The 27973-nt window shown below is 52.4% G+C and overlaps 1 protein-coding gene across 4 annotated transcripts; it reads left to right on the top strand.

Moving 5' to 3' along the window:
• The first annotated feature begins 226 nt into the window (after positions 1-226).
• CAPN1 (calpain 1) lies at positions 227-27973 on the top strand. Of its 4 annotated transcripts, none has more exons than XM_025878456.2 (22): positions 227-343; positions 1772-2039; positions 2204-2273; positions 2557-2675; positions 4115-4248; positions 4337-4505; positions 5335-5418; positions 5769-5854; positions 6175-6249; positions 6389-6549; positions 21079-21257; positions 22023-22034; positions 22727-22938; positions 23036-23075; positions 23667-23732; positions 23823-23880; positions 24647-24711; positions 25321-25389; positions 25628-25706; positions 26282-26398; positions 26739-26797; positions 27184-27973. In XM_025878456.2, the coding sequence occupies exons 2-22, from the start codon at positions 1773-1775 to the stop codon at positions 27208-27210; spliced, it is 2148 nt and encodes a 715-aa protein (XP_025734241.1). In that variant the 5' UTR covers positions 227-343; position 1772; the 3' UTR covers positions 27211-27973. The 4 variants fall into 4 exon arrangements, with proteins under 4 accessions (XP_025734241.1, XP_025734240.1, XP_025734239.1 ...); XM_025878455.2 differs by lacking the exon at positions 227-343 and adding an exon at positions 420-555; XM_025878454.2 differs by lacking the exon at positions 227-343 and adding an exon at positions 771-928.

Here is a 27973-nt window from a genome sequence, read left to right as displayed (position 1 = left end):
GTCAGTGAAAAGCCCCGAGCTGGGGGAACGCCGCACTCCGCCACCCTTGGGCTTCTGGGCTCTCTTGACTGCTTCCAGCGCAGCTCGGGAGGCTGGAGGCAGGATCCGTCGGTCCTGCAGCCTCTGCCGCCCCCTCCTGGGTCAGGCGGCACAAGGGTGCTCCCAGGTGGGCGGGCCGAGGGTTTGGGGGCGCGGGCAGGCAGGCCCCCCTCTCGCAGGTTCCGGGTTCAAGAAACCCCAGAGCGCAACAGAAAGATGGGTTCCCGCCGTCGCTCGTCTCCGTCCCATTCTCGGCGCACACACCCGGGAAACCGAGGCCGGGAGGGGCAGGGACTCGCCCAAGGTCACGCAGCGAGCCGGGGCCTGGGGGCAGGGGGGACGCGCAGAGCCGCTAAGGCGGGGAGGAGGCGCCCCGAGGCGCTGGGCGGGGGCTGGGGCGGGCGGCGGCGCGGAGCGGGGCTGCGGCGGGGCCCCGGCTGCCGAGTGCCCAGCGGCCGACAGGGGTGCGCCCTCCGCCAGCCCGGCCCCTCCTCCGAGCGGCTGCCGCAGCCTGAGGTAATCTCGGCCCCGCGCTGGGGGGCGCGCAGGGGCGCGCAGGGGCGGGGTGGGGGGCGGCGGGAGGCGAGGCGGGCCGAGCGGCCAGGGATACCCTCCGGGGGCGCCGCGTGGGGCGGGGCAGCTCGGCCAGACACGGGGAGCAGCTGTCCCGGGTTAAAAATACCCCCGGCCCGGCCCTCCCCCGCGCTCCCCGCCCCGCCCCCGCGGTGCCCTTCCGTCTGGGCCGCAGCGGCCCCTCCCGGGCCACCACTCTGCCTGTCACTAATTTGTCCTCTCGCCGAGTTGGCCGCGAAGGGAGGGGCGGGGAGACACCGTGAGAGAGATAGTGGGAGAAGGTGCCGCCGAGATAAAGGAGCGGAGAGGAAGCGGGGTGGGAGCCCAAGCAGCAGGAGGAGGAGGAGGAGGAGGAGGAGGGAAGGGGAGAGGAGGGCGGAGGGGCCGCGGGAGGAGGGCGGGGAGGAGCGCTCTTCCTGGTTGGGCCCTGCCCTGAGCCGCCACCCGGGAAGGCAGCCGGCGGGACTGCAGCGATCCCCCAAACACTGCTCCCCCCAGGTAAGGAGCTGGGTGGCCAGGCCAGGATTCCCCGACCCCTGGCCACTGCTCTCGGGCTGAGGGGCTGCTCCTGCCCCGAGCCTTCTGAGTGCCCGGACAGGGGCGGGGGCTCGGCAAGCCGCGAAGCCCAGGCAGCCGGCCCAGCCTGTGTTCACCACAGTCTCTTGGGGCTGGGCTGGGGGAAGGCCGGAGGGGAAGGGACTGAGGCCCGGCAGCCCTGGATCACCCAGCCCGTGTCAGGGGTCTGGGGAGGGGGTCCCTGGCTGCCTGGAGTTCTCGGCCTCCAAGCCAGGGAAAGGGGCCGGTGCCTGGGAGCTTGGCTGTTTGGGGAAGGGGTTACTGTGTTGTCTCCAGGCTCTGCCCTGCCCCACCTGCCTGGCCGGCTGAGCACAGGACTGCAGGCCCAGGACAATGGGAGTCTGGGAAAGGAGAGCGTTGCGTAGGGCTGGGGAGGTGGTGGCCAGCACACCTAGGGGCAGAGCAGCCCCCCTCCTGGTTTCTGGGGGTATAGGGAGGTGGCGGAGAGTCTTGAGTTCTGTGAGGGGAACAGTGAGGTGGGGAAAACCCAGGTTTGGAAAGGAAGGGTGATGAGTGGCAGGCAGGAGCCCCAGTTCTAGCCCTGGGAAGGCCTGAATTCTGAGCACGCTGGTCTGTCCTGCAGGATGGCTGAGGAGATCATCACCCCAGTGTACTGCACGGGGGTGTCTGCTCAAGTGCAGAAGCTGCGGGCCAAGGAGCTGGGCCTTGGCCGCCATGAAAACGCCATCAAGTACATGGGCCAGGACTATGAGCAGCTGCGGGCTCGTTGCCTGCAGAGTGGGGCCCTCTTCCGTGATGAGGCTTTCCCCCCCGTGCCCCAGAGCCTAGGCTACAAGGACCTGGGCCCCAACTCCTCCAAAACCTATGGCATCAAGTGGAAGCGTCCCACGGTGAGAGGGACCCCCCCCTGGGGGGAGGGGAGTCAGTTTACCCCTATCCTGGATGAGGAGTGGGAACAGGACTCCAGGTCCCTGGTGGGGAGTGGGGTCTGGGGTGTCTGGCTTCCAGTTTCTAGGAGGGGTGGCCCAGAGACAGGACTCTGGGTCTCTTGCAGGAGCTGCTCTCAAACCCCCAGTTCATTGTGGATGGAGCCACCCGCACAGACATCTGCCAGGGAGCACTGGGTAGGCCCTTGGTGGTAGTGGGGGGGGGGGTCTGTGTGTTTTTTCCAGAGTAGTTCCCCAGGCCTGTTCTTTCCCGCTCTGCCCTAACCCCTCCCTCCCTCCTGCAAGCTCAGGCAGGTTCTGGCTATCAGTGCTGGGCTGGTTTGCCTAGATTCCTAGGTCTTTTCTCTAAGCTGAGGGACATGACGCCCAGGGAATCCCAGGTTCTCCCCGGCATGGGCACTTGCTCATCCCTGGGAGCAGATTTGCAGAGCAGTCCTGATCTGGGTCCTTCCCATCCCAGGGGACTGTTGGCTCCTGGCTGCCATTGCCTCCCTCACCCTCAATGACACGCTTCTGCATCGAGTGGTTCCACACGGCCAAAGCTTCCAGAATGGCTATGCTGGCATCTTCCATTTCCAGGTGAGGAGCCCCGAATCCACCTAGGACCAGGGCATGGGGGAAAGGAGGGGTAGCAGGCACTGGAGGAGGTGAGGACCAGTGACCTACAGCAGTCTGAAGTTAGGGTGGCTTGAGTCCATACCCTGCGGGGATCAGTCCTTCCTCTAGAAAGAATTTGACCTCTTGATGCCATCTCAGATCTGTCATGTGTGAAACGGCTGGGCAGGCAGGTATTTTGGCTGGCAGTTTTCCTGTGTGGTTGTGCGTATCAGGGAAAAAGTGCTTGGAGGAATAGAAAGATCTCTATTATTTCCTGTGGGACAAGTCCTTTTCCTGCACGGGGTCTCAGTTTCCCGTCTGAAAAATAGATAGTGTTCCACTGGGGAAAACAGAGCAGCACCGGTGGCCATCTCCGCCCCTGGCGCAAGTCTCCCCACCCACGCACCCCCAGCTCCTCCTGTACTTTGGCATCCGCCAGCCTCTCACAGAGCCCTGCAGAAAAGGAAAGGATTAAAACTATTTAAACCGGCTATTCCCTTTTTGCACGTAAGGGCCCATTTCTCAAGTCACACTAAGGAATTTTCAGTGAGCTGATGTTGGGAGAGACACACCCCCAGCAACCCTGGATGAGACCCTCTGGCCCTAGTGGCCCCAGCCCTGCCCCGGGACTCCTGGGTGCTCTCTGCTTCCGCCTGCTCAGGGAGTCCCTTTCCCTGTTCCATCCTGCCCTGGGCCTGTGGGCGGTGCCAAGTGCTGCACCTGTCGGCGCCTTGCTGCCCCTTCCCCCGCCCCCTTCCCTCACTCCTCTAATCCGTTTCTCCCTGGCCTCTTGATCGCCCGTTTCACAAGCCCCCCCCCCACTACTTGGGCCCACCTCCTCCCCTTGCCCCTGTGTTCTGCACTCCTTCCCACCGCCATTGCACTTGGTCACTTCTGGCCCCGGGCTCCTGACGCCTCTGGCCCTAGGAAACCTGTTTCTCCCTCCATCTCAAGCAAAGCCATGCATGTGAGAACCACACCCATCGGGTGGTCTAGATGCCACATTTTTGATCCACACTTTATTTACAAATGTATCCCCCCACATCCCCCTTCCAGACACACATCTCAACCTAGAATGACCTAGATTGCGGAGGGAGGGGGAGGGGTCTGTTTCCATGAGAGCCAAGCCCCCTGGGCTTTCCAACCTCTCCCTACCTGAGGAAGCACCTTGGTCCTTTTCAGAAATATCAATAATGCTGCCCTAAAATCTTTATCTTTGTGATCATGGTTAGTTTTCCCTTGGGGAAGGTCCTGCTGTTCCCTTTTATGGCTAGGGAAACTGAGCTCCGAGAGGCGACCTCGCTCAGGCTCCTCGATCTAGAGGTCTGTGGTCAGGCATCTAGCAAATGGCAGAGCTGAGGCTTGAGCTTGGGCCGGGGACATCCCACAGCAGGGGCTCACTGTGCTCTCGTCCCCTCCAGCTGTGGCAGTTTGGGGAATGGGTGGACGTGGTTGTGGATGACCTGCTGCCCATCAAGGACGGAAAGCTGGTGTTTGTGCACTCTGCCCAAGGCAATGAGTTCTGGAGTGCCCTGCTCGAGAAGGCCTATGCCAAGTGAGTCGGGGCCACGGACCACTGCAGGTGACCCTGGGGCCTGGGGTCTTGGCTTGCTGCCCGAGTGCTGACCCAGGGCTGCCTGCAGGGTGAATGGCAGCTACGAGGCTCTCTCTGGGGGCAGCACTTCAGAGGGTTTCGAGGACTTCACAGGCGGGGTCACCGAGTGGTATGAGCTGCGCAAGGCACCCAGCGACCTCTACCAAATCATCCTCAAGGCCCTGGAACGGGGGTCCCTCCTGGGCTGCTCCATTGACGTGAGTGCACCTGGCCTTGACCTTTCCGCCCCCACCTATAAGCTGTCTTTTCCAGCCTAGCCTGGCCTCATCCTGGCCCCAGGCTTGGCTCCAGACCCATCACCTCACCCTACCTCTGGATTCTCACCCAGCCTTATCCATCACTTCAGTCCCATCTGCCTCCTTCATGGCTGGTGTCATTCCTGTCCCCCAGACTTCAGATCTCAGCTTGGAGGTTGCCCTTCTTGCCCTTCTGCTACCCGGTCCTGTCATCGAATGCCCTGCCCACCCGCTGTCCAGCTCCCCAGCCTCCAGCCTCCAACTTCAGCTCTTCCCTAGCCTCAGCTCCTGCCGGCCCAGCCTCCTTCACCGCCCCCCTTTGCTGCTCTTCTGTTCTCACCACTTACCCTTGACCTCAGTCTCCTCCCCCTCTATCACTGCATCCTCAGCTCTGACCCCATCCCCACCCTCCACCTTCTTCCCCAGTCCTAGCTGGCTCCAGCCTGTCCTCACCCCCTTCTCCGCTTCCCTGCGTCCCTCCACGCGAGGGCCTTGGGGCTCTGGGGGACCTATGTGCCACTGTACGTGTGTGCACTTGTGTGGGTATGCACGGGGTCTGGCCAGCCCCCTACCAGTGGTGGCACTGGTGGAGGGACCCCCCCCTTCTAGGGGCAGCGTGTGTGGGGGCGTCAGGTGGAGTCAGGGTCCCTGCCTCCCACTCCCAGTAGCTGTCGTATGTGCATGGGGAATGTCCGGGACCTACGATGGGGCTCATCTCCTGACTGGGGATGGGGATGCCTACGGTCCCTGGAACCTGGCCCCTCACCACGGCACGTGTGTCTCTGTGCAGATCTCCAGCATTCTGGACATGGAGGCCGTCACCTTCAAGAAGCTGGTGAAGGGCCACGCCTACTCTGTGACAGGAGCCAAGCAGGTACGAGCCCACATGGGGGCCTTCCCCGGAGGGTGGTTCCTGCCTCCTTGCTTGCCTTTGCCTGTCCGGCCTGTGACCAGAGCTGTGGGAGGGGCTGGCTCTTTGACCTCTTCCGGCATCTTATTTGTGTCTTGTGGCCACTAATGCTGAGATGTCTGTCTTCCTCTGCCCTGATTTTCTGTAGTTTGTGTACATAGCTGCCTCCCTCTGTGGTAAATTCCTAGAGAAAAGGCTGTATTTCCCCTGGTGCGGTGCTGGGTGCTGAGCAGGGCCCCTGAGGGGGAAGGGGAAGGAAGGGATGTCTGAAGTGCGTGCCAGAAGCAGGCACTCATGGGAGTTCTGGGGAACAGGTGAATTACCAGGGCCAGAGGGTGAGCCTGATCCGGATGCGGAATCCCTGGGGCGAGGTGGAGTGGACGGGAGCCTGGAGTGACGGGTGAGGGGCCGCGGACACTGGCCGGGGAGGCTGGGGGAGGCTGGTCAGTGCTCTGGTGTCTCTGCCAGGGCTCTGCTCAGGACTGAGCAGGGGGGGCCCATCTCTACGTTACTGGGTCTGGGGGACTGTCCTGATAACAGCTCAGGCCGGGCATCCTTGGAGCTGGCCCTCGTATGACAGCCTCTGGAACTGGGACCTCGGGCTTGACCATGCGGAGGCCTTCTGACCTGGGCTCAGGAAGGACAGGCTCCAGGGCCTGAGGCCGGCTGGTCAGTTTCTGCCAGCGTCTGGCAGCGCCTTTTCGCCCCCCCTCCCCCCAGCTCCTCGGAGTGGAACAACGTGGACCCTTACGATCGGGAGCAGCTCCGGGTCAAGATGGAGGATGGAGAGTTCTGGTGATCACCGCCCCCCCCCCACCGTCTAGCCCCTTTTGGAGCTTGCGCCCCAGCTCCCGATCCCCACGAACCCCGCACATGCCCCTTCCCTCTGTGCCCTGGGTGGGGACTGTGGCTCACCCCTGTTCCGGGACCCCAGGATGTCCTTCCGAGACTTCCTGCGTGAGTTCACCCGGCTGGAGATCTGCAACCTGACGCCCGACGCACTCAAGAGTCGGTCCATCCGCAAATGGAACACCACACTCTATGAGGGCACCTGGCGGCGGGGGAGCACCGCAGGCGGCTGCCGAAACTACCCAGGTGACCTGACCTCGCGGCCCGCAGGGCACCCAGGGGTGGCTTCTGGGCCCAGCTGCCTCCTGGCTCTCGGGCCTCGCCCCCTGCGCGTCTCCTCCCTGAGCCTCGGTTTTTCTCATTTGTGAACTAGCATGGTTGTACTGACCTCTGGGATTTGCTTTGAGGAGTAAAAGGGTGATTGACTGGTCTTTACTCCTCATTCTGGAACCTTCCCTCCTGGCTCGCTGTCTTTCTGCCTGCGCCTCTGCCACCTTTCCCTGGGCTTCTGAATCCATGTGGGTGACTTGGGCCACAGCCTGGGCTCTCGATTCCTCCCCATCCTCACCTGCAGCGACCTTTTCTTCCACCTTAGTTCAGCCACCCACCCTGGAGGCCAACCGGAGCCGGGCCAGACGTTGCAGCCTGACCTCTGCCTTGACGCTTTGGGCTCCCTCATCCTGCGGCCCTTAACCTTGTCTAACCATCTGGCCTGTTAAGCCAGAGTTTGTAGTTTGTAGTATCCTTCATCTCTCATCATGTCTTCTCTTCTCACGAGTTCGAGTCAGCATTGTAATCTTGTCACCGCAGACACTCTGGCTCCTGGCTCCCTCTTCCCCACCCCACCCCCGGCACCCGCAGAATCTGAACTGAACCCTCTCCATCAGCTCCAAATCCACCGAGTGGGGCTGGAGAGAAAAATCACACAGCGGGGGCAGCATTTCCCCTCTAAACTCACAGCCGCACCCCTCAGAGGACCACCTTGTGTGGTCCCCAGCATTTCCCCTGCCGATTAGGAACCATTAGGAACGTTCCCGGCTCCTTCAGACCTGCCTCCGTGCTTACTCCCACCTGTCGACCCGGCCTTGCACTTCCTTGAGAGTCACGCAGGGCACCTCTTGTATTCGCCCCGCCTGTCTTGGCCCGTGGCCTTCGTCACTGCTTTCTCGACTGTGACAATGACAGAACTGTCCGCACTCACAGGGACCAGCCCCGCCCCTGCCCTGGCTCCTGTTCTCCCACGTGTCTGAAAGCCTTTGGCTCCGTCATCCATCACCTCCGGCTCCTGTGTCGTTGTGGAGAATCCCGTCTCAGAGCAACTCTCTCGTGATCCCACTTCCCCACCCATTGCTCCGCTCCCCTTCATAGCAAAATGTTTCAGCTTACCATACTCCCTGTTTCCTTTCCTGCTTCCAGTTCAGTTTTTTAACCCACCCTTGTCCAGCTTCCATCCTCACCATGGGACTGGTCCTCTCCTTTTGAAGGCCACCCACATCTTTGGCTTTGCCAGATGCCCCCGCTACTCTGTTCTCACGTCCTGCATCCTCCGTGTTCCCAGCATGGCTCACAGCCCTGTTTTTTGAAGCATTCTTCCCCCTCGTGGGGATCCAGTTTCAGGTTTTGTTCAAATAGATAACAACTGTTTCCCGCATAATTTATTGAGAAATCTGTCCTCTCCTCGCTGCCCTGTGGTGACAGCTCCATCCTGTAGTTCCCATATATGTGTGGGTCTCCTTCCGGGCTCACCATTCCATCCCTTGGTCTTTCCCCATGCTGATAGCACATCAATTTCATTGCTAGAGATTTACAAGAAGGCCTGCTTTGGGGGCAGCGTGAACGCCTTCAAGAGTCTCTTCGCTCTTCTTGCCCTTTGTTTCCCTGTATGAGTTTTAGAATCAGCTACTAAGTCCTACAAAGAATCATTTTGAGACTTTAATTTGGAATTGTCCTGAAACTATAGCTCGATTTGGGAAGAACTGACATCTTTATAGTTTTGAGTCTTCTTGTCTAAGAATGTGGCATATCTATTTATTTTGGTCTTCTTAGTGTCTTTCAAGAAAATTTTATAATTTTCACCTAAAGGACTTATACATCTTTGAGATTAATTACTAGATACTGTATCATTTGTTGCTATTATAAATGGTATCTCTTTTAAAATTGTATCTCCCAAATAATAGTTGCTGATACAGTAACATGCAGGTGACCTTTTAAATTTATTTTGTATCCAGCAAACTTTTTTTTGTTGAGAGAGAGAGAGAGAGAGAGAGCATGGGGTGAGGGAGTAGAGTTGGAGGGGAAAGAGGGCAGAGGAAGAGAGATAATCTTAAGCAGGCTACACGCCCAGCGTGGTGCCAGACGTAGGGCTCGATCTCATGACCCTGAGATATGACCTGAGCTGATAGCAAGAATCAGACACTTAACCGACGGAGCCACCCAGGCGCCCTCCAGCAAACTTTTTAAACTATAATTAATATTTTTTAAAGATTTTATTTATTTGAGAGAGACAGAGATAGTGACAGAGATAATGACAGAGATAGCAAGAGAGAGCACAATCTGGGAGGAGAGGGAGAAGCAGGCTCCCCACTGAGCAGGGCTCGATCCCAGAACCCTGAGATCCTGACCTGAGCTGGAGGAGATGCTTCACCAACTGAGCCACCAGACACCCCTGGGCTGGTTTTTCTATGGAAATACCTAAGGTGATACATTTCCCTCCAGGTGTATCTTTGAGTGACACAATTTTGATACATAATGTTTTGAAGACTTGTGATATGATTCACATGGTATAATGTGTACAGTTCGTGGTTTTTAGTATACCTGCAATGTTGGGCAGTCACTACCACCATCTAATGCCAGAGCCTTTTTACTAGTCCCCAAAGAAACCTCGTATCTCTAAGGAGTCACTCCCTCTCCCCCTCTCTCCCCCTTAGCCCCTGGCAACCCCTAATCTACGTTTTGTCTCTACAGATTTCCCTCTTCTGGGCATTATTATAAATGGGATCATACAATATGTGGCCTTTGGTGCATCACTTCTTTCCCTTATTGTAACACTTTCAAAGTCTGTCCATGCTGTAACACGTACTGGTACTTGATTTCATTTTTGCGGCTGAATAATACTCCATGGTGTGGATAATACCACATTTGGCTTATTCATTCATCAGTTGATGGACATTTAGATTGTTTCTGGGTTTTGGCTATTACAAGTAATACTGCTATGAACATTCATATATCTGTATTTGTGTGAGCAGATGTTCTCTTGGGTCTGTTAGTAGGAGCGAAATTGTTGGGTTGCATGGTAATTCCATGTATAACCTGTTTTTCAAGGTGCCAGCACCCGTCCGTGGTACATTCCCGCCAGTGGTGTCTGAGTTCCAATTTCTCCACATGCTTGTCAACACTTGTTGTTGCCCAGGTTTTTTTTTTTTTTTAAAGATTTTATTTATTTATTTGAGAGACAGAATGAGCTAGAGAGAGAGCATGAGAGGGGGGAGGGTCCGAGGGAGAAGCCGACTCACTGCTGAGCAGGGAGCCCGATGCGGGACTCGATCCCGGGGACTCCAGGATCATGACCTGAGCCGAAGGTAGTCGCTTACCCGACGGAGCCACCCAGGCGCCGCCCAAGTTTTTTATTATAGCTGTCCTGGTGGGTATAAAATGGCATCTCACTGACAATTTGCATTTCCCTAATGACGAATGAGGTTGATAAAAGTGTCTTTTCATGTATTCATTGGCCATATATATATTTTTCAGAGTTGCTATGCAAATAGGTTTGACCGTTTTTGTGTATTTAAAGATTCTCTTTATTTATTTGACAGGGAGAGAGAGAGAGAGAGAGAGTGTGCAAAAGCAGGGGGAGCAGCAGAGGGAGAGGGAGAAGCGGGCTCCCCGCTGAGCAGGGAGCCCAACACGAGGCTGGATCCCAGGACCCTGGGATCATGACCTGAGCCAAAGGCAGACGCTTAACAGACTGGAGCCACCCAGGCGCCCCAAGTTTGCCCATTTTTAGATTGGGTTGTCTTTTAATTGTTGGGTCATAAGTGTTCTTTATACATTCTGGGTATGATTTTATGAGAGTGATGATTTGCATATAACTTCTCCCATTCTGTGGGTTGTCTTCATTTTCTTGATAGTGTCCTTTGAAACACGGAAGTTTTTAATTGTGATGATGCCCAATTTTTCATTTTTTTCTTTTGTTGCTCATGCTTTTGGTGTCATATCTAAGAATCCATTGTCAAATCCAAGACCATGAAGACTTATCCTTGTGTTTTCTTCAGAGAGTGTTATAGCATTAGCTCTTATATTGGGCAGTCACTACCACCATCTAATGCCAGAGCCTTTTCACTAGTCCCCAAAGAAACCTTGTATTTCTGTAGGTCGTTGATCTGTTTTGAGTTAATTTTTGTAGAGGCATACCTCAGAGATAGATACTGTGGGCTCATTTCCAGACTACCACAGTAAAGCAAATCCTGCAAGAAAGCAGGTCAGATGAATATCTTGGTTTCCTGGTGCAGATAAACTTACGTTTACACGATGCTGTATTTTAGTAAGTGTGCAGTAGCATTATGTCTAAAAAATGTACATACCTTAATTTAAAAATACTTTATTGTTAAAAATGCTAACTGCCATTTCAGCTTTCAGCAAGTTGTAATTTTTTTTTTAAGATTTTATTTATATATTTATTTGACAGAGACATAGCGAGAGAGGGAACACGAGCAGGGGGAGTGGGAGAGGGAGAAGCAGGCTTCCCGTGGAGCAGGGAGCCCGATGCGGGGCTCGATCCCAGGACCCTGGGATCATGACATGAGCCGAAGGCAGACGCCTAACGACTGAGCCACCCAGGCGCCCCGCAAGTTGTAATCTTTTTACTGGTGGAGGGTCTTGCCTCGATGTGGATGCCTGCTGACTGATCAGGGTTGTGGTTGCTGAAGGCTGGAGTGGCTGTGGGGATTTCTGAAAACAAGACAACAATGAAGCGTGCCTCTTCTTTTCACGAAAATCTTTCTTTGTACCACGCGATACTGTTTGATGCATTTCACCCACTGCAGAACTTGTATGAACATTGGAGTCAGTCCTCTCAAACCCTGCTGCTGTTTTATCAATGAAGTTTATGTAATATTTTATTATTTTTTAAAAGATAACTCTCTGTTTAAATTTTTAAAAGATTTTTATTTACTTATTTGAGAGAGAGAATGAGAGAGAGAGAGAGCATGAGGGGGGAGGGTCAGAGGGAGAAGCAGACCCCCCGCTGAGCAGGGAGCCCGATGTGGGACTCGATCCCGGGACTCCAGGATCATGACCCGAGCTGAAGGCAGTCGCTTAACCAACTGAGCCACCCAGGTGCCCAGTTTATGAATATTTTAAATCCCCTGTTGTCATTCCAACAGTCTTCACAGCATCTTCACCAGGAGTAGATTCCCTCTCAAGAAACCACTTTTCTTTGTGAAGCCATAAGAAGCAGCTCCTCATCCATTAAAGTTTTATCATGAGATTGCAGCAATTCAGTATCATCTGTAGGCCCCTCTTCAAATTCTAGTTCTCTTGCTGTTTCTGCCACATCTGCAGCCACTTCCCCCACGGAAGTCTAGAACCCCTCAAAGTCATCCTTGAGGGTTGCAATTAACTTTTTCCAAACTCCTGTTCATGTTGGTATTTTGACCTCTTCCCCTAAATCACAAGTGTTCTTTTTTTTGTTTAAGATTTTATTTATTTATTTGACACACAGAGAGATCACAAGTAGGCAGACAGGCAGGCAGAGGGAGAGGGAGAAGCAGGCTCCCTGCTGAGCACGGAGCCCGATGTGGGGCTCGGTCCCACGATGCTGGGATCACGGCCTAAGCCAAAGGCAGACGCCTAACCGACTGAGCCACCCAGGCACACCTAAATCACAAGTGTTCTTAATGGCATCTAGAATGGTGAATCCTTTCTAGGTTTTCTTTTCTTAAAAATTTTTATTTATTTGAGAGAGAGAGCATAAGTTGGGGGGAGGGGCAGGGGAAGAAGCAGACTCCCTGCTGAGCATGGAGCCCGACTTGGGGATTGATCCCAGGACCTCGGGATCACGACCGGAGCTGAAGGCAGACGCTTAACCAACTGAGCCACCCAGGCACCCCTCTAGAAGGTTTTCAATTAACTTTGCCAAGCTCCATCAGAGGAATCACTATCTTCCTTACAAAAATGTATTTCTTAAGTAGTAAGACGTGAAAGTTGAACTTACTCCTTGATCCAGGGACTACAGAATGGGTGCTATGTTAGCAGGCATGAAAACAACATTAATCTCATTGTATGTCTCCAGAATTCTTGGGTGACCAGGTGCATTGTCAAAGAAAAGGCATAATTTGAAAGGAATCTTCTGAGCAGTAGGTCTCAACAGTGGTCTTAAAATGTTCAGTAAACCATGTTGTAAACAGATGTGCTGTCACACAGGCTTTGTTATTCATTTAAAGAGCACAGGGAGGGGGGCCCCTGGGTGGCTCAGTCGGTTAAGCATCTGCCTTCAGCTCGGGTCATGATCCCAGGGTCCTGGGATCGAGCCCCGCATCGGGCTCCCTGCTCGGCGGGAAGCCTGCTTCTCCCTCTGCCTCTGTCATTCCCCTGCTTGTGTTCCCTCTTGCTCTCTCTCTCTCTCTCTCTCTCTGACAAATAAATAAACAAAAATATTAAAAAAAAAAAGCACAGGGAGGGGCACCTGGCTGGTTAAGTGGGAGGAGCATGTGACTTGATCTCCCTTGGGGTCATGAGTTTGAGCCCTAGGTTGGATGTAGAGATTATGTAAAAAATTTTAAAAATTTAGAGAGCACAGGCAGAGAAGGTTTGGCATAATTCCAAAGAGCCCTAGGATTTCTGGAATAGTAAATGAGCACTGCCTTCAACTTAAAGTTACTAACTGTGTTAGCCCCTAATGAGAGAGTCAGCCTACCCTTTGACGCCTTGAGACCAGGCATTGACTTTTTCTCTCTAGCTATGAAAGTCCTGGATGGCATCTTCTTCCAAGAGAAGGCTGCTTTGTCTACATTGAAAATCTGTTGTTTAGTATAGCTGCCTGCATTAATGATCTCAGCTCCATCTTCTGGGAACTTGCTGCATCTCCTTCATGAGCACTTCCTGCTTCCCCTGGCACCTTCATGGTATGGAGTTGGCTTCTTTCCTTAAACTTTATGAACCAACCTCTGCTACCTTCAAACTTTTCTTCTGCAGCTTCCTCATCTCATTCAGTCTTCATGGAATTGGACAGAATTGGGATTTTTCTCTGGATTAGGTCTTTGCTTAGGGAATGTTGGGGCTGGTTTGATCTTCTGTCCAGAGCACTAAAACTTATCAGCTATCTCACTTTCTTATCGTGTGTGTTCACTGGAATAGTGCTTTTACTTTATTGTTTTTTAAGATTTTATTTATTTATTTGAGAGAGAGAAAGCGCACAAGCAAGGGGGAGGGACAGCCAGGCGCCCCTGGAATAGCACTTTTAGTTATCTTAAAGAAGTTTTCTTTTGCATTCACAACTTGGCTGTTTAATGCGGGAGGCCTAGCCTTCTGCCCTCCTTGGCTTTTGACACGCCTTTCTCATTAAGCTTAATCATTTCTAGCTTTTGATTTAAAGTGAGAGACATGGGACTCTTTCATTTGAACATTCAGAGGCCATTGTAGGGTTATTCGTTGGTTTCATTTCAATATTGTTGTGTCTCCAGGAATAGGGAGCCCCAGAAGAGGGAGAAAGATGGGGGAACAGCCGGTGGGTGGAACGGAACACACAGCATTTATCTAAGTTTGCTGTCTTATGTGGGTGCAATTTGTGGTGCCCCCAAACAAGCACAATAGTAACATAAAAGATCACTGATCACCGTAGCACCATATATGATATGAGATAGGTGCCCAACTTAATTCTTTTGCATGTGGAAATCAGTTGTTTCAGCATGATCGATTGAAAAAACTATTCTTTCCCCATTGAATTGTCTTGGTACCCGTGTCAAAAATCAATTGGCCATCGATGTGTATGAGTTTATTTTTGGACCCAGTTCTTTTAGTTTATATATCCCGCTTTTTTTTTAAGATTTTATGTATTCATTCATTCATTCATTCAGAAAGTGCGACGGAGGGGGAGAGGGAGAGAGAATCCCGAGCAGATTCCATGCTGAGTGTAGAGCCCAGTGCAGGGCTCAATCTCACAACCCTGAGGTCAGGACCTGAGCTGAAATCAAGAGTTGGACGCTTAACCGACTGAGCTGCCCATGTGCCCCTATATATATATATATAAATATATAATATATCTGTACCACACTGTTGTAATTACTGTAGCTTTGTAGTAAGTTTCGAAATCCGGAAGTGCGAGTCTTATAACTTCTACGTTTTTTTCATAACCGTTTTGATTTCTGGGCCCCTTATAATTCCGTATGAGTCTGAGGATAATGCTTTTCCACCTCTGTGAAAAAGGATGTTGGAATTTTGATAAAGATTTCATTGAATCTGCAGATCACTTCTGGTAGTGTTGACATTTTAATAATACTGTTTTCTGATCCATGAACTTGGGGTATCTTTTCATTGTTTCATGTCTTTAATTTCTTTCAGCAATGCTTTGCCATTTTCAGTGTTCAAGTCTTTCAACTCCTTTGTTAAATTTATACCTAGATATTTTATTCTTTTGGATACTATTGTAAAGGAATTGTTTTCCTAATTTCCTTTTTCAATTGTTCATTGCTGGTGTATGGAAACACAACTGATTTTTGTGTCTTGAGCTTATAACCTACAGCTTTGCTGACTTTGATATTAGTTCTAGTAACTTTTTGTGGATTCTTCATGTTTCTCTATATACAGGATCATGTTATTTGCAAATATAGTTTTCTTCTTCCTTTTCAATTTGAATACCTTTTTTTCCCCTTGACTAATTGCTCTAGCTAGAACTTCCCATACCATGGTTATATAGCAGTGGTGTAAGCAGGTGTCTTGTTCCTGATCTTAGGGTGAAAGCTTCAGTCTCCACTACTGAGTGTGGTATTAACTGGCTTTTCCCATAAACACTCTTTGTCATGTTGAGGACATTCCATTTTATTCTTAGTGTTTGTTTGTTTGTTTTAAAGATTTCATTTATTTGACAGAGAAACAGCAAAAGAGGGGACACAGCAGGGGGAGTGGGAGAGGGGGAAGCAGATTTCCTGCTAAGCAAGGAGCCTGAAGCGGGGCTCTATCCCAGGACCCCATGATCATGATCTGAGCCAAAGGCAGACGCTTAATGACTGAACCACCCAGGTGTCCCTATTCTTAGTGTTCTGAATGTTTTTATCATGAATGTGTATTGGACTTCGTGAAATGCCTTTTCTGCATCAATTAAGATGATCATGTAAGTTTTCCCCCTTTGTTCTATTAATGTGTAGTGTATTAACATTGATTTTCTTGTGTTGAACTATCCTTCATTCTTGAGATAAATCCTATTTCGTGGGGTCTAAGCCTTTTAAAATACTGTTGAATTTGATTTGCTGGTATTTTGTTGAGGATTTTTACTTTGATATTTGTAAGTGATGTCCTGTGATTTTTTTGTGTGACGTCTTTATCTGGCTTTGGTATCAAGGTAGTGTCATATAGACTGAGTTAGTTTATCAAAAAGAAATGATAATGTAAATGAGAAATCATGTAGAATAGCAATTAAAACACTTTGTGCCTATATTAGAAAAGAAAGATCTGAGATCAATAACCTCATCTTCTACCTTAAGAATCTAGTGAAAGTGCAAATTAAACCCAAAGCAAGCAGAAGAAAGGAAATAATAAAGATGATAGGCCAAAGAAATGAAATAGAGAATAGAGAAACAATAGAGAAAAATCAATGAGACCAACAGTCAGTCCTTTGAAAAGCTCAGCAAAATTAGCAAATCTTTAGCCAAACTAAACAAGAGAAAAGAAGACTCAGATTACTAACATCAGGACTTAAAGAGAGAACATCACTACCGACCCAACAGAAACGAATGGATTATAAGGAAATACTGTGAAGAGTTGTGTGCCAACAAATCAGCTAACCTAGATGAAATGGACAAATTCCTAGAAAGAAACAAGCTACCAACATTGACTTAAGAAAAATAGAAAATCTGAATATACCTGTAACAATTAAGAGACTGAGTCTATAACCAAACCTCCCAGCTATAACCTGCTAATTATTGTTTTATTGTTGATTTCTAACTTAATTTCCTTGTAGTCAGAAAACACAATCTATATGAGATCATAGCTTTGAAGTAAACAGAAGCTGGTTCTGCGGCCCAGCATGTGGTGAATTTTCCTCAGTGTTCCCACATTCTTGCAAAGACTGGTAAATACTTCCTGTTTTACATTTAAGGAAGATGAGTCACTAATCAAAGAAGTGACGGAGCTGGGATTTGAATCCAGGTTTGCAGCCCTGCAGTCTGTTCTCTTGACCATTACACAATTCTGAATGTTAGGGGGAATGTTTTATAATTGTCCACTATATCAAACTTGATATTTCATCTGCTTAATCTGTCAATTACTGGAAGAGGGAGGATAAAATCACACACTCTCCTGATGGTTTTGCCAGTTTCTCCCTTTATATCTATCAATTATATTTCTTTGCATATTTTGCATTATGATATTAGGTGCATCAAGCTTAAATTGTTATAAGTTGCTAGTGAATTGAACCTGTTTTGTTATTTTTGTTGTTATTTAATGGCTATCTTCTATGGTAATAATAATTCTACTTTTAAGTCTGTTTCAGTCGATGTCACTATAGAAACTCCAGTTTTCTTTTGGTTAGTAATTTAGTGGTATGTTTCGTTATACTCTCTCTCTCTCTTTTTTTTTAAGGTTTTATTTGAGAGAGAGAGAGCACACATGAGCAGGGGGAGGGGCAGAGGGAGAGGGGAAGCAGACTCTGCTTATCAGGGAGCCCGATGCGGGACTTGATCCCAGGACCCTGAGATCATGACCTGAGCTGAAGGCAGACGCTTAACTGACTGAGCCACCCTCATTATACTCTTTGATGTCTAGTCTTTCTATAACTCAATGTTTTAGTTATCTCTTGTAAACAGGCTATAGCTGGCTTTTTAATCCATTTGAAAAATTTTGCCCTTTAATTAGAAAGTTTAATCCATTTACATTTGCAGTGATTACTAATGCCTTTGTATTTATTTCAGCAGACTTACTGCACATTTTCCACTTGTCCCTCCTGTTATGCCTTATTTTGCATCGAGTTCTTTAACCTTTTCCTCTACTAGCTTTTCAGTCTGTGAGTTTGGAAGATATAAGTGCTTTAATTAATACATTCTGAAGTTAGTTGATCAACGCAAAGACCTTAGACTATTTAACTTGGATCACCCCCTCCCTTTGTTTACTATGCTGTTTTTGGCTAGTATTTTAATTCTAAAAACTTTTCTTCCTGCTGTCAATTAAATATCATCATCATTATCACTATTTGATATAGCCCAGATTCACTGGATTATCCACATAATGGTATTTTTGCTCACCATTTTCACAGCTTTCATCTGAGATCATTTTCCATCTCCCTGAAACACATGCTTTTATATTTCTTCTTCACCTTCACCTCTTCCTTCTCCCTCTCCTATAAACTTTCACACTATCTCTGTAAAATGCCTTTATAGTGTGCTCATTCTTGAGAATTCTCTGGACAGAAAATTCTAGACTGCATTACTTTCAGCCCATTGAAGGAGTTACTCTTTCATTGAAAGTTACTCTTTATTCTGAATCTGTTATTGCTCTGTGAGTCAGGACTCTTGTCTCCCATGCCTCCTGCGATGCTTTGTCTTTTCTGTTTGCTTTTGTTTTCTAAAGATTTATTTATTCATGAGAGACACAGAGAGGCAGAGGCAGAGGCAGAGGGAGAAGCAGGCTCAGGAGCCTGATGTGGGACTCGATCCTAGGATCCCGGGATCATGACCTGAGCTGAAGGCAGACTCTTAACCGGCTGAGCCACCCAGGTGCCCTGTCTCTTCTGTTTTAAGATTGTTTATCTTTGATATTCTGTCATTTCACCGTGATGTATTGAGGTGTGGATTTCTTTTCATTCTGCTTTGGATTCATTGGGCTTTCTCTGTCTGAAAATTGATGTATTTAGACAATTCTAGAAAATTTTTAGTCATGATTGTCTAGAATAGCAGCTCCTTCTTATACTCTTCATTTTCTCCTTTTAGAATTCCAATATAATGTTAGCTGGAACTCCACACTCAGTTGTCTGTGTCTCTTAACATCGCTTCATTTTTCCATCTAATTTCCCCGGGTTGCATTCTGGATAGTTCCTTCAGATCCATTCTTAATTCACTAATGGTCTTTTTTGCTACATCAAATCTGTTGGCTAATCCTTCTGACAAGTACTTAATTTTGTTAAAAATTTATGTCTAGAAGTTCTAATGGCTCTTTCAAATCTGTTCATTCTTCCTCATGTATTCAAGCTTTTCATTTATTTCTTTAAATAGAATAAGACTAGTCTTTTATATTCTGTGATTATTTCAATATCTGAAGTCTTGGTGGGTTGGTTTTTGTCCACTCTGGCTACTGGTTTTCACTCCTCATGCCTTTCCTTGTGAGATTTTTGACCCATTTGGCCTACAAGTTCATCGGTGGGAGTTCTTTAAGTCCTTGGGTGAAGTTAGGTTCCTCCAGTGTTTCTGTCAGTCACGTGGGATGCTGCCAACCCAGGACTCTTTCAAAAATAAATTCTCTCCCTAAGGTTTCTTTGACCTTACAGGTAGCATGAATTGAAACTGTAAGCTTGGGGCGCCTGGGTGGCTCAGTCGGTTAGGCAGCTGCCTTCAGCTCAGGTCATGATCCCAGGCTTCTGTGATTGAGCCCCGCTCAGTCGGGGCCCTTGTTCAGCGGGGAACCTGCTTCTGTTGCTGCCTGCCACTCTGCCTGCTTGTGCTCTCTCTCTCTCTCTCTGACAAATAAATTAAAAAAAGAGAGAGAGAAAGAAAGCTCACTTGAAGGCTTGTGGCTATAAATTCTCTGGAAGATTTTTTTTTTCCTTCTTCCCAATGGGGTTTATTTTTCTTTCACACTTAACGCTGCTGGCATTCCTCGTAGGGGTCCCAGTTTTATCACAAGGATCTCCTATTAGATTTTATGTCCCATCCCAGTACCCAGGACTCAGGGTCTCCAGGAATCAATAGAAGTCCTTTGGCATTATTTACCTTGCAGGCTCCTAGTGTCCTTTTTTTTTTTTTGTAAGATTTTATTTATTTATTTGAGAGAGAAAGCATGAGCGGGGGGAGAAGGACAAGCAGACTCCCCGCTGAGTGGGGAGCCCCACGCAGGGCTTGGGATCCCAGGACCCTGAGACCATGACCCAAACTGAAGTCAGACACTCAACCGACTGAGCCACCCGGGGCCCCCACCTAAGTTTCCATTTTTTAAAAAGGGCTTTATTGAGATGTAATTCACATACAGTACAATTCACCTACTTAAAGTACAAAATTCAGTGTGGCTTTTCATATATTGTGCATCTCTCACCACATCAATTTTAGAACATTCTTATTACCCCCAAAAGAAACCACACACCCTGTAGCTGTCACTCCTGAGCCCCTCTTCCTCCTCATTCCCACATAACTGCCAACCTACTATCAGTCTCTGTGGATTTGCCTGGTTGTATATTCATCCACGTTAGAGAACCTAGCAGTGCTCCGTTCCTTTTTGTTGCTGAATAATATTCCATTGTTTGGTTACACCACATTTTTTTTTTTTAATCTATCCCTCGGTTGATGGACAGTTGGGTTATTTCTACCATTTGGATATTATAAATAACGCTACTAAGAATATTCACATACAAGTTTTTGTGTGGCCATATGTTTTTGCTTATCTTGGGTATATACCTAGGAGTGGAACTGCAGGCTCATATGGTAATTCAGTGTTTAACCATTTGAGGAACTGCCAGGCTATTTTCCCCAAAGTGGCTGCCCCATTTTACTTTCCCACCAGTAGTATCTGAGGTTCTGATTTCTCTACATCCTGGCTAGCACTTGAGAGTATCTTGTCATTTTGGTTAGTGTCACCTTGTGTGTGGGGGGGATGAGAATGCTGTGGCTTATTTGTTTCTCTAAAAAGCAGTTTCGCGTATTGTATCCAGCACCTGGTTGTTTTAGGGGGTTGTGAGCAGCTGAATCACCAAGCTCCCAGAAATGTCTTTGTCACCCTTGGCAGTTCTGAGACCTCCCATCAGACCCTGCTTTCTCTTTTTCTTTCCTAAGTCATTGTCCACACAGCAGTTTTAGCTACCTTAGCAAATCTGAATCCATTCATGCCCCTCCTGGTGCCAGCCTGTGGGGGGGGGTTGGGGGGTAGGTCCTTTTGCCCTTCGGTTAAAACCACACTCCTTACCACCCACCCTGCTCCCAACCCTTTGTCCCCTTTCTGGATCCCCGGTGCTCGCTGGAGCCAGATGCTGCATCAGACCCTGGCTGGCCCCTCATGTGTGGGGCTCTTGGTTCTCTCCTGCTGCCCAGGGTCTTCCCAGGGCTTCTCCTTCCCATCTCTCTTAAATGTCACCTCCTCAAAAATGCCTGCCCTGACCAGCTCCAGCTTGCTTTTTCTTTGTGACTGTTCTGTTAATTACACTGACTTGCTCCTACTTTGCCTCCCCTCCTGGAATGTGAGCTCATGAGGGTAGGGACCGTGTGTGTCCCCACTGCACGGCTGTCACGTGGCACACAGTGGAGCTTAGCAATATTTGTTGGATGAATGAATGAACAGACACATGGAGGAGGGGAAGCCTGGAGAGGGGGGAGGGGCCACCCTGCGCCGTTCCTTCTCTGATTCCTGCCGACCACCCGTCTCCTACAGCCACCTTCTGGGTCAATCCCCAGTTCAAGATCCGGCTGGAGGAGACAGATGATGCCGACGACGACTACGGGGGTCGTGAGTCAGGCTGCAGCTTCGTGCTAGCCCTCATGCAGAAGCACCGCCGCCGTGAGCGCCGCTTTGGCCGCGACATGGAGACCATTGGCTTCGCGGTCTACGAGGTGAGCCATGAGCCATGAGCCATGAGCCATGAGCCGGGGGATCTCAGAACCGGCGGGGAAAGCCGGCCTCCCGGTGCACTGTACGCGATCCCCGGCAGGGGGCGCCGGAGGACACTGCCTCCGTAGCCCCGAGGCAGGCAAGGACACTGTCCCTTGAAGGCACCTGCTGAGGCCATTCTTCGGCAGAGGGATCTGGCTTAGTTGACAACTGGGAGGTAGCTTCTAGGGGACAGACTTGGGCTCAGCTTCAGAAAGAAGTAAGGCAAGTGCGCTGTCCTGGAGTAGTGAGCTCCCTGTCTTAGAAGTATGTAAGCAGAGGCTGGCCTAGGAGGGCCCTGCTTCACTCCCTGTGTTCAACACAGAAACTTCTGGACCTTTCTGGTGGGGGCAAAGAATGGCCACAGTCTTGGCCCAGGCCCAGAGCTCCTGGCTGCAGACTGGTGTAGACTTCTCATGTACCCGGACTTTGGGACATTGCAGGTGGCCACCCTGGGGGCTGTCCTGGGTGCTCTGATTCAGAGCCAAGGCCCAGGGTGCTCTGAGGATGAAGAGGACCCTGCCTGGGCCCCCTTTCCTGAGGTCCTGAGGTCCTGAGGTCCCTTTCTGGTGTGAAGACAGGTCTGGGTCACCAGTGGCCCCGAGCCCTCCCTCCTGGCCTCTTCATCCCATCATTCTTAAGAACTCAGGGCCTCTGTCCAGCACACGCTGCACCCCCCCTCTTCTGGGCCAAGCACACATCTCTCAACTCCTCCATCTCTCTGGCAGGTCCCTCCGGAGGTAGGTGTGACACCGGCATCACCTGGATTTACATACTCCTGAACACAGAGGGCCCTACGGTGCCCAGAGGGGAGCAAGATGTCAGCAAGCCCGCACATGGAGAGTTAAGAAGTCACTTCATTTTATTGCTCACCAACTGTCCTCCTCCCCCCACCCGGGGCAGGGGGCAAACACTACTGTCCTGGGGGCCAGGGCAAGTAATAAGTGAGGGAGCTGAATTTGAACCCTGGCCCTCAGAGTTCTCCTCCCCTCAAACGCACACCTGAGGCTCTTCCTGTCTTGCTGTTTCCACTGAGTAGTGCTGGCTGGGGCTGCCTGGGGCCGGCTGAATATTCCGCCACCGTTGAGCAAGCTGCCCAAGCCTCCGTGTCAGTGTCTGTTAAATGGGCACGAAAGCGCGATCTCACAGGGCTATCGTGAGCTTTAAATGAGGGGCCCCGTGGAAAGTACCCTGCGCTGTGTGACTTGGGGCATAATCGTGGGAATGTTATTTCAGTGGTGTCCTAGTATCTCCATCCACCTCCAGAGTGTCTCCTCACCTCCGCCCCGTGCGGTAGGCAGGGTTGTCGCCTTCACTTGACCCGAGGAAACTGAGACGGAACGATTTGTCAGGGTCGGGGTCGGTGGGCAGCTCCTGGGGGCGGGGGCGAGCGGCCAGCTGCAGCCCCCGCTCCCCCCTTGCCTCCCACCAGCTGGTGGGCCAGCCGGCAGTGCACCTGAAGCGGGACTTCTTCCTGGCTAACTCGTCGCGGGCACGCTCGGAGCAGTTCATCAACCTGCGCGAGGTCAGCACCCGCTTCCGCCTGCCGCCTGGGGAGTACGTGGTGGTGCCCTCCACCTTCGAGCCCAACAAGGAGGGGGACTTCGTGCTGCGCTTCTTCTCAGAGAAGAGCGCCGGGACCCAGTGAGTAGAAGGCCCCTTGCCACGTGCCTGCTCTGCACCTGCCACGGGTCCCCCTGCACCCCCCCCGACTGGCTCCCCTCTCTCCCCACCTCTGCAGGGAGCTGGACGACCAGATCCAAGCCAATCTCCCTGATGAGGTGCGTGCCCTGCCCCTCCCCTGCCCCCCCCCCACCCCGTGCCTTCCTCCTCTGCCTCACCCTGGGTGTATCATGGGGATCTGGGTGTATCATGGGGACCTGGGTGTCCTGGCTCCTGGGAGGAGCCATACGAGGAATCCTAATCCCTTATCTGCCCAGCACTTGACAGTTTGCAGAGGACTTTGAGATAAGAGTGGCGTGAGGTCCCTGAGGTCTTGTCTCTGCCGGGTCTGTGCTGAGCTCTTGGTCACCCCGTTTCCTCCACAACAACCCTGTCAGGGTGCCGTCACCATCTCCCCCTTCAGCGAGAAACTCAAGTTCAGGGAGGTTAAGGAATTTGCCCAGGGCTCACCCCCATCATCATGGAGCTGAACTGCACCCTCCCCAGGCCACAGAGCCCTGGGCAGGAGGAGAGTGGGGTCTAGATCCCCACTTTCCAGGTGAGAAGAGTGAGGCTCAGGCAGGTGCATGGTGATGAGTGGTCCCAGCCTCGCCCCAGCGGCTGCTCATGCAGGCCCGTGACCTCTCCCGGGAGCAGTGCAGGTCCGGCTGGAGCACCCCTGACCAGCTCTCCCCCTTCTCTCCATCCAGCAAGTGCTCTCAGAAGAGGAGATTGATGAGAACTTCAAGGCTCTCTTCAGGCAACTGGCAGGGGAGGTAGGCTGGGTGTGCTGGAGCAGGGGGCTCTGGGGCACCAGGGGGCAGCCTTCCCCCAGGGTGGGTGCCATCCTCCCTCTTCCCCCCCAGGACATGGAGATCAGCGTCAAGGAGCTGCAGACCATCCTCAACAGGATCATCAGCAAACGTGAGCGTTCCAGCAGCTCTCCACCCTTTGCCCTCACTTCCTCCAAACCACAGAATCTAGGCTTCTACTCCCACGTTGAGCCAAGCCCTTGGTCTTCGTGGGTGGGTGAAGCCCTGCTCACCCCCTGTTGAACCCTGCTCACCCCCAGTTTCCTCTCAGACTGCTTCCATCATCTTGCCGGTCCCTGTTCTCTATGCCCAAGTTCTGGGGCCCGATGTGGTTAGAAGCTGAGCTGCAGGCAAGCACCGTAGTACGAAGGAGCAGGCCCCGCTTCCTCCAGAAGACACACCCCAGGGCCGGGCCGAGTGGCTTCAAGCAGAACGAGGCTGGCTTCACTCCCCAGTGTGCACAGCCAAGAGCAGCCACCCCCCAACCTTCCTTTTGCCCCCACCTCTGACCTCCTTCCACGCTGCTCCCCTCAGTCCAGAGCCCTCTCCTCTTGCCCCGCTTTGGGGCCTGCGGCAAACCGCAGCCCCTTCGTGGCGGCCTTGGCCTCACGTTTCTACTGCGTTTGTCCCACTTCTGTTTGGCACTGACTTCCTCGCATTCAGGGCTCTTCCGTGGCAGGGACGCGGCTGCTGGGACACCGGCTTGATTGCTTAACTACTTTAAACTGTGCTCACAGTAAAAATGATCTGACACACCCACCGTGCTAGACTTTACACACCAGATGCCGGGAATCATGCTTCCCTGGTGCCTGGGGCCCCAGCACAGGGCAGGCCCCGGGAGCTCGCTGGTTGGGGTGTCAGAACTGATTTTCTTGTAGACAAGGACCTGCGCACCAAGGGTTTCAGCCTGGAGTCATGCCGCAGCATGGTGAACCTCATGGATGTATCCTTTGCTTGTGTTTCCTGAGGCTGCTTTGGTTTGGGGTGGGGGGCGTGGTGGGGGAAGGACACCCCGTGACCTCTCCCGGGAGCAGTGCAGAGAAAGGGACAAAACTCTGTCTAGTGTGGATGGACAGTTCTTTTCCTGGGCAACTTCCCATTGATTGGGAGGGGGAAACTGAGGCACGGGCTCTGTGTTGAATGGGAATTAGAGCAGGGCCTAGGTCCTTGAGTGACCTTAAGGCTGGTGCTTTTTGCACCCCTCTGAGCCCAACCCACCTGGCTGTGCAGGCTCCTGCCCCTTCCCCTTTCCCCTCATCTTGAGGTCAGTCTCCGTTTCTGCCCAGTTGCTCCTCACCCTGTGCCTGGTTTAAGCTTCTTTTTTTATTTTTTATTTATTTATTTTTAAGATTTTATTTATTTATTTGAGAGAGAGAGAGAGCACAAGCGGGGTGAGGGTCAGAGGGAAAAGCAGACTCCCCGCCGAGCAGGGAGCCGGATACGGGACTCGATCCCGGGGCTCTGGGATCCTGACCCGAGCCGAAAGCAGATGCTTAACCAATTGAGCCACCACGGTGCTCCTGGTTTAAGTTTCTTAACAGTAGCGCCGCAGCGGGACGGCAACGGGAAGCTGGGCCTGGTAGAGTTCAACATCCTGTGGAACCGCATCCGGAATTACCTGGTAGGTGGTCCCTGGTCCCTGTCAGCGCCCTCCCTCCGCTGTGGCCTCAGTCCCAGGAGGGGCTGGCTGCATGGTCCCTCCGTCCTGGGTCCGCCTCTCCAGATCCCAGCCCCTGGCCCACCTTTCAGGTCTTTCCCCTGCACCCTCAGCAAGCCCCCGCCCAGGGGGCGGGGGTGGGGGACCGGAAGGGCTGGGTGCCCCCCTTGGCCTGGCTCTCACCCTCTGCTCCCCACTCCAGTCCATCTTCCGGAAGTTTGACTTGGACAAGTCAGGCAGCATGAGTGCCTACGAGATGCGGATGGCCATCGAGTCTGCAGGTAAGGCCAGAGGGCCGGAGGCTGATGGCCCCAGGCTGATTTCCCGTCAACGACCCAGGGCGGCAGCCCACCACCCTGCCCTTGTCCTTGGGGTGGTGACGGTGATGGGGTATGGCAGTAACAGCTGTCTTCTGCCTTCTTCCCGTGATGACTGAACTAAGTGCTTTATCAGCATTTCCTCTTGCCCTCGCTGCAGCCTAACTGGGAAAGGGTCTCTTACCATCTCCACTGTACACGGAGGAAAGTAGGGCTCAGAGAGGGAAAGCCACTAGCCTGCGGCCAGAGACAGGTGGAGCTGGGATTCAGAGCCTGCAGTGAGAGAGGTGCATGTCAGGATGAGACCAGGGCTTTTCGCACAAATAAAACTGCGCCCCTGGGCCCTCCCCAGCCAGCTGATTCCCTGGGGCCATCGGACCCTGCTTGCCCAGCCCCTCCCAGCACTGGGCCCTGCTCAGGAGGTCTTCAGGCCTCAGAGCTGCAGGGCTCACCCTGTTCCCCCCCGCCCCCGAGTCTCCCTCCCTGGCCCCTTGGGCCAGGCCACGCCTCCCTGGCCCTAACCCACTCTCCTGGGCCAGGCTTCAAGCTCAACAAGAAGCTGTATGAGCTCATTATCACCCGCTACTCCGAGCCAGACCTGGCTGTGGACTTCGACAACTTTGTGTGCTGCCTGGTGCGGCTGGAGACCATGTTCCGTGAGTGTCCCATCTGGCTCCTGTCTCCAGTTCTGTCTCCCGTCAGCTGGGGGGGGGGAACGACAGGGAGACATGGAACACACGTGTCATGGCGTGTGCCAGAACGGCGAAGGTCTCTGCACTTGGGACCCTGAAGGCTGAGTGCCAGGAGTCTGGGGGAGCGGGGACCTGGCAGCAGGGGCGGGCTCAGGCGGCAGGAAGAGCTATTTCCCTGGCAGCGACAGGTGAGGACTTGGGGTGCTGTGGGGATGGGGGGGAAGGGCAGGGGCAAGGTGGGTCCTGGCCCTGCATGAGTGTCCCACTGAGTTCTCAGCGCTAAAACATCTTCTTTGGAATGTAGGGTTTTTCAAAACTCTGGACACAGATCTGGACGGTGTCGTGACCTTTGACCTGTTTAAGGTGGGAACTTGCCTTGGCTGTGGCAGGGGAGGGTGTTTAGGGGTGGTGGAGCTTTCTCACCTGCCTGCGGCAGGAGCCTATGGCCTCAGACCCAGCCCCAAAGGCCAGGCCTCCTGAGTCCAGGCAGGATGGGGTGGGGTCGTCGGGGTCGTCTGGGTCCTGGGAAGGGAGCAGGAAGGGAGGGCCAGGCTCCCCCGGAGGTCTCTGTGGGAGCCAGCACCCTGGTCTCCCAGGGGTATAGGAGGTAAGAAAGTGCCCTCCTTCCCCCAGAGGGTTTCCTCCCGCCTGCCCTCAGTGGGTGAAGCGACGGTGGCTTCTGGGCTGGGAGGCTGGACGTAGCGCTTCTGCTGTCCCCGGCTGACCCGTGTCTCTGCCCCCTTCTGCAGTGGCTACAGCTGACCATGTTTGCATGAGGCAGGGGCTCAGGCCCCCCCCCCGCTGTGTTCCTCTCCCTCATCTGCCCAGCCATGCCTTCCCGCCATGCGCAGCAGGCCACACCAGCTGCAAGTGCCTTCCTCGGACCAGGAGGCAGCCTCGGCCTCCCGTTTCCTCACCTCCCAGCTGCCACAGTTCATCTGCTCTGCGGAGAGCTGTGTGGCCTTCCCTGCCTCCACTAGCCGTGGGCTCGGATGGACTCCCCCGCCCCTCCCGTCGTCAAACGAGGAGGGCGGCTTTCGCTGTTCCTGCCTCAGGATGGGGCTCCCGGGGGGAGCTGACAGCCCCAGGCCTCCTGGCATCTCCCCATGTGTCCTCTCCCCTTGCTCCAGAGACCACCCACCTAGCCTAGCCACCTGGCCCCACCTGCAGACTGTAAAACATAACCACTAACTCGGCCCGGTCTGCGCTCCAGATGTGCAGGGCCCTTCCCAGCAGAGGCCTCCTCCTGAGGCTGGGACGGCCTGTTCCTTCCTGTGCAGAAGCCAGTGCCCCTCGCCTCCATGGCCTGCCCGCCACACCCACCCCCAGCCCTGCCCCACCTGCCAACCAGGAGTCGCCTGGACTGAGAGGTAGTCAGGTGCTCCCTCCCTCGCTCCCTCCTTTTTTATATTGGTGATTTTAAAGGGGACTCTTCAGGGACTGGTGTACCAGTAACGGGAGGCACCTGGTGTGTGGGGTGGGGGTGCGGTCTCACGTTTCCATGCCGAGAAACCCCAGCCAATAAAGGAAAAGGCCCCA

Source organism: Callorhinus ursinus, unplaced genomic scaffold (assembly GCF_003265705.2).
Source record: "Callorhinus ursinus isolate GAN/ISIS: 27379988/994484 unplaced genomic scaffold, GSC_fseal_2.0 scaffold51, whole genome shotgun sequence".
In the NCBI taxonomy this organism is placed as follows: Eukaryota; Metazoa; Chordata; class Mammalia; order Carnivora; family Otariidae; genus Callorhinus; species Callorhinus ursinus.
The sequence above is the reverse complement of the archived record's forward strand: the minus strand, read 5'-3'. Positions and strand labels throughout refer to the sequence as shown.

Coding starts and splice junctions, on each gene's coding strand:
- CAPN1 (XM_025878456.2), top strand. CDS start 1,773: ATGGCTGAGGAGATCATCACCCCAGTGTACTGCACGGGGGTGTCTGCT. Junction 6,250..6,388: donor ATGGAGGATGGAGAGTTCTG/GTGATCACCGCC, acceptor CCGGGACCCCAG/GATGTCCTTCCGAGACTTCC. Junction 23,881..24,646: donor CAACAGGATCATCAGCAAAC/GTGAGCGTTCCA, acceptor ATTTTCTTGTAG/ACAAGGACCTGCGCACCAAG.